The sequence below is a fragment of the Cryptococcus neoformans genome, chromosome 3, assembly GCF_000149385.1.
Source record: "Cryptococcus neoformans var. neoformans B-3501A chromosome 3, whole genome shotgun sequence".
NCBI classification, from domain to species: domain Eukaryota; kingdom Fungi; phylum Basidiomycota; class Tremellomycetes; order Tremellales; family Cryptococcaceae; genus Cryptococcus; species Cryptococcus deneoformans.
Genome location: NC_009179.1, coordinates 2,068,957 through 2,077,280, shown reverse-complemented (window position 1 = coordinate 2,077,280; position 8,324 = coordinate 2,068,957). Strand labels below are relative to the sequence as shown.

The following is an 8,324-nucleotide window of genomic DNA, read 5'->3' as shown; positions in this document are numbered from 1 at the left end:
TCAAGCAGAATTCACCACGGTCGCAGATCCTTCCCCCGTCGCTGCCAAATAACTGCTTCACCTTGGACTCGATTTTCTCCTTGCCCAACATTGACGCCGTTGTTATCTACACTATTGCCTCAGCCCATGTGCACCCACTATCTGAGCAATCGAGCAAGGAATCCACGTCTTGCTTGAGAAGCCGATCTCCGTTGATGTGAAAGAACTCGAAACCTATTAGACCTATTTAAAGACCTGCCCGTAAGGAACAGAAAGGATGTCCAAGGTCATGCATGATCGGATTCGTCAGACGGTGATCTCGTTCTGTCCCTTTCCTTTTTCTTCTCTCTCTCTGCCGTACCAGACTCTTATCAGTTGACACGCTCTGAACCAACTCCACATGCATCTTCTGCCCTATTCTCCCACTGCCAATCATTCCTCCTTAAATCAGTCGGCTACGATCCACATGACTCCACCTCTATCATTTTGTACGCCAGCGCGTCTGGAGAAGAAACATTTATGGATTGTGATATTGTACGCCTTTTGTTTCTTTCCTCTCATGATACTCACTTCTTTCATTTACTGACTAATCCGCCGTCGACACAGGACATGTCCCGCTGGTTTCTCGATCTCTCTTCTTCAGGGACCATGAAACAAGTCCTCCTGTCCTTGGACTTCGATAGTGCCCTGGCCTTCATCGATTACACCAACAACCCGAGCATTTGGCCCCACCTCAGCCGATTGGGGATGGACGGGTGCGGGTCCTTGGTGGAAGCGTTTGGTACAGGGGAGAAACGTTTGATCGACGTAATCATTCTTCATCACGATCTCTCTTTGTCTCATATGGCATTTTTCAGGAGCTCATGGTCGTTAAACCTGGTGAACCTGTAAATCTCTTCTGTTTGGGAAAGGTGGTGAATCTACCTTGGATTATTCGACGAAGCGTCGAGCAACAATTTCTTACTCGAATATCAAGAGCCCCGTCCGTACTATTGATACGCTGATCATTTATACATGCTAATTAAACAACCTTCTATTTTGGCTACCCCATATGTTGAATATATGATATCTATGCAAGCAACAGCTCTTCACTTGTTTTGAAAGTAAACTTATGACAATACAATTATATTCCTTAAAACCTTGCACGCTGTATGTCAACGCTGTATGTCGCAACATTCTTCCCTCCAGTAAAGCAGGTTAATGAACATCACCCACTACACCATATTCTATCCCATGGCTCAACCCCCCATGGTTTCTCCTAGATTCCCATAACCCACAGATATGTCTACCAATAGTCGGCATCAGTTACTTAGCGAATCAAGAAAGAACTCACCTCTTCCCATTACCCGCCCTATCTTCGCCAACTCTACACTCCCTGGAACAAAACCTCAGTCCACATTTTCTACATTCCGGAAAATTAACACCCTTCATCCCACAAACATTGCATACTACGTGTTTTGTCAAGGCGCTAGACATCTCTGCGGCGGCAAGGACGGGATCGACAGGGGCAATGGGTTCTGAGGAAGGGAGTTCAAACGGGAGTCGGCGACGAGTGCGCGATGAAGAGGGAGGAGGATGAAGGTGGGTTTGGAGATGAGGGGAAGTTGAAACTCGACGAATGGTTGGTCGCACTTCTGAATAGCTGACTCCTGGTTCATCATGAACCTCTTCTCGGCCAACCTCTTCATCTTGCATCACCGCCTTCTCATGAACCCTTTTTAATGTATCCATTGCCCCCAACTTCTTGGGACCAGGCGCCACCAGACTCGCTACCTCTTCTTCCCCTGCCAAGGCTGCAAGACTGACAGTCGACTTTGCAGATTGTACCATCACTTTCGGAGGAGTCAAAATCGACCTTGGAGACGATATGGACGTTTTCTGTGGGTTGGGCGGCGAAGCTTTGTCAAGCATGGAAGGGAATGGGAAAAATCGCAGCATTTTCTCATCTCGAGGTGTACTGGTGATGATCTGCAAACGCTTCTTCGCATTGGTGACCAGGTCGTCGGCATATTCAAGTCCTATTGAGGGGGTAGACGCAATAGAGCGGAAATACATCTCAGCTTGGAGGTCAGGGGATGTTGTCGCAATCTGCTTTAGTCAGTTTCCATCTTATATGGAAATGAATTATCACTTACGATATAGTTTACTGACACACCAACAGCTTTCCTCAATTGTTCTTTTTGTCCCTTACCTTTCGCAGCTTTCAATATGTCCAATTTGATTAACTGCTGCGCTACCACCCTGCCTAACCACCAGACATTCCTTCCTTTATCCGCCTCATTCTTCGGCCGCAATGCTGGAGGAAGCTGCTGCAAGGATACGGGAGGAAGCGCAACGGGATCTTGGGATTGAATATGGCCGTATCGGTACAGATGGAGAAGTGGACTAAGTAGATCATACTACAAAAAGTTAACACATTTCAAACGAAGTAGGACCAAAAGATATACCATGATACTGAGGCTCTCCATTTCACTTTCATCTTCGTCCTCGAGCGACTCTACGTCGCCCATAGCCGGAGTCCCAATCAGCGAAGATTCTTCAGTTTTGGTCGATTCGCTAAGCGCTGTTTTTGGGTTCCCAGCTACAATTGGAAAGGGGTCATCGGCACGTTGAGGAGGCGCGATGTAAATAGTTGACGAGTGGAGCCTCCCATTCCCTTTTCCCTTTTTCTTTGTGAAGATGGCTTCTTCTTCACTATCTTCAAATGTCTCCTTCGAAGGCTTTATAACCACTTTTCCTCGCAATCGCTTTTCACGCTCCATCTCCACTCGAACAACCCATCCCAATCCTAGAACAAACCAGGCTCCAGCGACGCCCATCCCTTCAACATCACGGACTGCTCTTTTCCCAACTTTTGGCATCTGCCAGCCGCATGCGACAAGGTCAATACGCTTCCTTGTGGGTGAAGATGAATGTGCTGATGAAGGAGATTGAGGAGTAGAAATTGTGCCGAAGAGCTTGCTCCACAAAGAAGTTCCAGATCTTCCTGATGTCAACTCGTTGGATGAAGATATTGGAGCTGATGGTGATTCCATATACACTGAACTTCTGATAAGTAGGTTGCCGAGCGCAAGACATGCTGAAGGTGAACAATAAGGTGGTAAAGCTGCTTGAACGTAGAGTCTTGTCGCTATCTCTGGTTCATTTGCGATGAGTGCAGTCTGAAAGGCAGTGATGTCAGCTAGCGCTGGCGTTCGATTTTGGTTCCCCGAATCCGAGACAAAAGTACCTGACTAACCTGAGCATCCCACAATAACCCTTCTTCATCAATGTCCGCGTCATCACTATTCTCTTCGTCGACATCTTTCCCGTCCGAGTGCGCAGCTTTACCGGTCCCGAAAAGCCGAACGACATTGGAGAATCCGCGGAGTGTCGAATTGATCGGGCCGGTATAATATGTGTCTGATATGGAATGTATGGACATTCAGCGTTGAAGACGACACCAAAATTAAAAAGTATCTTTATAAATCGAAGAAAGAATGAGAAATGACAAGATGATATTGAAGTCATCGAGAGGCGGAGCGAGACCAAAAAATACAGCGACCGTCGATCTATCGGAGTGCCTGGTGGCGATATTCATTACGTATACAACTTTTGCTCCGAGCGCCCAATTGGCTGCTCCAAGCCCTACGTAATACTACGTATTACTGTGCGTAACACCAGATTGTTGTAGCCGCCCAATGCATATGTTTCGGTTTAAGCCGAAAAGCCTGGCATTTCTTCCCTCGCAGGGAACTTTGTTTGGCCTAGGACCGGATTAGAAAGAAGACAGAAGTGTAGTCCAATGTGTAGGTACGAGTCAAGTTTCGAAATTAAATTAGCTTGAAACTGCGGTGTACGTAGCGCCAAGCGTAGGTTAGTCGTAGGCTCGACTACGAGTGACTCCCTTAGCCATCGGGATTATATCCTCCCGGTAGAGATGGTGGTTATGTGGCGGAAAGGTGTTGTAGATGTAGTACGCGATAGTAGGCAGATGTAGTGGTGTAGGCTGGCAACCGAGATATAGTACAATGACCGCCGGCGACAGTGAGAGTAGTAGTAGGAGGAGAAGTATCAGTGATGTATTTAGTTAGTATATCAGAGAAGAGAGAGAGAGAGAGAGAGACAGCAGGAGGAGATTGACTAGGACGAGGAAGACGGCAGAAGAACGATCCAAAGCTTGTGACAGTAACTCCCCATTCCACGGGTGGGTGCCAAAAAAATAAACAAACGGCTCATGGTAGATTCAAAAAAGTACATAGGTACATAACTGTTAGTTACGCTCATTGAGCCTATATTTGATAATACACACACACACACAACAACTCAACATACATGAGACCCGACGAGTTGCAATTATAGCACTACCCTACTTAACGACCTATCTTCAGTTTAACTACAGTACTAATAGGTTGAAGGCTTTGTATTCCGTAGATACCAAAGAGTCATGTGGCAGTGGGACGGAACCAACTGGCAGCTTAAACAATAGGAGACCCGGGTATTTCCCTACACCTCCGTCGATAAAGGGAATCGTGAATACTTCTCGATCCTGCTTCCACGTCACCACTTTTCCGCCCGGGAGTCCGGGAATTGTCTGGGACATTCAACTGACACTCTGCATCACTTATTAAGTTTGAATTCGCTTTCGACATCTGTTTTCCGATTATCTCCAAGCATTCACCATCCCCTATCTTCCGGTCATGTCCATCCATGACTCCACTTTCTCGGCCCTCAAGGACATGGGCATCGACCCAATGTTGGCTCGAGAAGCAGCTTCTCGTTTTCATTCTGTTGAGCCGGCCGTGAATTGGTGTTTTGGTGATGGCGCCAATGTGAGTTCTTCGCGATACCTGGTCGCAGAAAGACATTAACCCCTAGCAGTGGCAACCAACTACGGTAGCGGAATCTATGTACGGTGGATTCAACCCCAGACACCGTGAAGGAACATCAGGTTTGTGCTTATCAGTCCGACATTTTGAAACCCAACATCTGATGTATACCCGCAGTGGAACATCGCGAGGTCATTGAAGTCTTTGACTCCCCATCTGGCTCTCCCAAACCACGACACTCACATATTCCTCTCGGTTCCAATAACCCTTTCCTTCCCACTCAACCTAGATCGCCACATCCGGCTTCCCACCCTTTACCCCAACCGCCTTTGCCTCCTCGTTCACCGTCCGTGCGTCTCGGTACGCAGGGCCTACCAGTTGAGGTAGACGATGGTAATGATTCCGAAGGTGAGGAACTAAGAAAAGCTATTGCTCTTTCGCAAAATGTGGAACATTCTGTGTCAGAAGCAGCACCATTGCAAGATGCGATGGATGTTGATGGGAAGCGAGATTCAAGAGAAAGAAGCGAAAGGGCTAGCGGAGCGCCGCCACCTAGTCCGAAATCTGATATGCCTGGGACCATTGGAGTGACTTTCGGTCCGAGCACGAAAGACGATGTTGATGGGAAGTTAGCATTGGTACCGACATCGCAGGTAGGTCACTTTTCGCCATGAAAATATTGTTGGTGCTAATGCTAACCACATCATTGAAGAACAATAATACGACTTCAAATGAAGACGCAGACCTGGATAAAGCCATACAAGAGTCGCTTATGACGGCCAGTTTCCATTCCGCATCTGCTGAAGCGAATAAGGAAAGACCGCAGCCAACAAAAAGGGGCGATGGAGTGTGAGTCCTTAACATTTTTTCTATATAAACATCTGACAAACCCGTTCAGCCCACTTGTTTTCTATTCCCCGTCCGGACGTTACACATACGTTGCCCAGATTTTGCAAGCTTTCGCCGCTGTCCCGCGTATCCAGACTGCCTTTCAGGAAAATGTTGATTCTGCGTCTAGTGGAGATGACATTCTAACTGAGCGTAGGTACACTGTGACGAGCTATCGTATTATATCAACGAAACTAATTGAGCGTTCAGGAACTCAAGCATTAAGTGACTCATTCGGACGTATGATTGATGAACCGTTCAGCTTTTACGAGATTGACGATACGGCCAAAATTATCACTGAAGGCTCTGAGAGGAATCAGCTTCCGCCCCTGTTACCTACAATGGGTGCGTCCAAGTCCCCTTTATGACTAGTACTCGACCCTGAAAGTTGAACAGATTTTCAACTGATATTCATTGATCTCTTTGAGCGTGCGGCGATACCGAGGTTGCAAGGGATGGCCAAGGACGAAGACGAGCTCAATCGTCTTCGAGAAGAGTGTCGTCGGTACGTTTGCATTAACGGCATTTCTCTTCATTCTTTTGCAACTAACCTCTGTTGCGTCCCGTGTGCAGCGTATTTGAAACTAAAGTCACCGGTCATACTCCAGATTCCATTACGTCGGCCTCCTACGTCACATTCGTCCGCCAGCCTACAGGCAATGACGTGTACACCCAACTCGCGGATGTGTTCTGGGGTCCCGAAGCCCAAACAACGTCGATCAAAAAGTTGGGAGATGTTTTGACGGTGTATCTGGATTGGAAGCCCAGTTCAGCGAGAGAGGTTTGGAAGTTGGATGAAGAGATTACGCTTGGTAAGTGGCATTGGCCTCGCACTTTCGGAAATACAAATGACTATGCAGTATTGATATATGGGATATAGATCGGTTTTTACAGAGCAATGCGGCGTGGGCTGCTAATAGGAGAGGGTTACAAGCCGTTTCCGCAGGTAACGCGAGAAGGATCAAGGAAAAGATTGAGTCTCTGACTCTGCACGATGTATGTGAATAAACTATTTGCACCAATTCGATTTCTAACGGAAATTCCGGCCGTCTAGGGCAATAATTACCTCGATAGTTTTGCAGCGTAAGTAATTATTACCTGAGAAATAAAGATGTATTATACTGACTCGTCATTAGACTTATAGAAAACCTGCGGACAAAACCGAAGAACGTCGATATAACGCGAGCAGTATCTCGCGAGGGAATGAAGGGCAAGGTCAGTTGCTTCACAGCGAGTTCTTGTTGTGATGATGGCTGACTGGATTGCTGTTAATAGATTGAGACGATACTCACGGCTCTCAAAACAAAAGTCGCAGATTTGGAGGAAGAGCTAAAAGAACAGGAAAAAGCAGCTTCTGCAGAGGCGTTTGAGACAGACGACCCTCAGTATAACCAGCATGTCGTGAGTCATACCTACGTGTCGATGTATAAGACAGATGTTGATCGTATACCCAGTTCAATTTGCGAGCAATATTGTTCCATGATGGTGCTATGGTTGGTCAAAAACATCTGTATATGTATGTTAGAGGCAAAGATGATAGATGGTGGAAGATACAAGAGCATGAGGCTACAGAAGTGAGTACTGGAGTCTTTTCATGGTAGGTAGCTGACTGTCGTTTATAGGTCGAGTGGGAAGCGATCATTGGAGATAGGACTGGTATTTGGATGGAAGGGGGACCGTATATGGTACGTCTTCGAGATCTTTGAACGGTTGGTTAACAATGCCACAGTTGTTATATGCTCGTCAAGGCGATCGACCTTCATCACCTGAATCATCTCCAACCCGACCAAGTGACGTCGACGTCCCTCCTCACTCCAACTCTATCATCCTCGAAAGCAACAACACCATAACTCCTACCCTTCCTCCTGACTATTCAGAATCCACATCTACTTCGGCATCCAATGGATCAAAATCCCAGTCGTCAGACACTAATGAAAAGAATGGTGAAGGGCTACTGTTGATGGATATGGAAACCCCTGAGGCAGAGACAGAATGGGTGGAGGATGCAGGGAGCGAGGCCAATAAGGATTTGATGGACATCGTAATGGGTGAAGGTGGGTCACCAAAAAAGGAAGAAGAGATAAAGGCCACTGTGCACGAGAAGGCAGATGAGGAAAATAAGGAAGTAGAGGCGAGGAGCACGAATAAGGACGAAGATACTGTCATGTTGTAATGTGGTTGCTTTGTATAATGTGAGCAATAGTTACCTATGATAAGAGGCAACCTGTTTAGCATCTCTCTCATCCTTGAATGGTTTATCTCATGGTCAATCAAGCTCCGTTCTCATCAGAGACCCACGGGCTTTTGGTCGAATATGTAATTTAATTTATCAACATAGCTCATCGACATTTTAACAATATGGCTCGTTTATTTGTTTCGAACTGCACATTACGTGTACATGTCAGCCGTCGGGCAATTTGAGAAAGACCGCCTACCGACCAGCAAGAAGGACTGATTCGCTCTCTCCAACTCCAATTGCCCTTAGGTGAGTATAGTTGAGCGATAGAGCGGCTGACAGTACAACAGGTTAGTTAAACGTATGAAGTGATAGTATTGCGATCTCTTATGCATACTCATGATCGTATCGGTTTCTTTGCTTATACATTATGTATGCATATCGTGATATAATTATACACTTCTTACGTTGCA

General features: G+C 46.5%; 2 protein-coding genes across 2 annotated transcripts; one reads left to right on the top strand and one right to left on the bottom strand.

Moving 5' to 3' along the window:
- Window positions 1-1,176: 1,176 nt before the first annotated feature.
- Window positions 1,177-3,403, bottom strand: CNBC7200 (hypothetical protein; the record flags this gene model as incomplete). The annotated part of the gene is made up of 5 exons (XM_771239.1): window positions 1,177-1,264; window positions 1,313-2,067; window positions 2,115-2,378; window positions 2,427-3,140; window positions 3,218-3,403. The coding sequence occupies 5 exons, from the start codon at window positions 3,401-3,403 to the stop codon at window positions 1,177-1,179; spliced, it is 2,007 nt and encodes a 668-aa protein (XP_776332.1).
- A 1,255-nt stretch (window positions 3,404-4,658) lies between these two features.
- Window positions 4,659-7,848, top strand: CNBC7190 (hypothetical protein; the record flags this gene model as incomplete). Its single annotated transcript, XM_771238.1, has 15 exons — window positions 4,659-4,790; window positions 4,840-4,909; window positions 4,965-5,440; window positions 5,500-5,636; window positions 5,686-5,828; window positions 5,886-6,020; window positions 6,072-6,180; window positions 6,249-6,487; window positions 6,556-6,671; window positions 6,730-6,758; window positions 6,812-6,890; window positions 6,951-7,076; window positions 7,130-7,249; window positions 7,298-7,360; window positions 7,405-7,848. The coding sequence occupies 15 exons, from the start codon at window positions 4,659-4,661 to the stop codon at window positions 7,846-7,848; spliced, it is 2,418 nt and encodes an 805-aa protein (XP_776331.1).
- Between the last annotated feature and the right edge of the window lie 476 nt (window positions 7,849-8,324).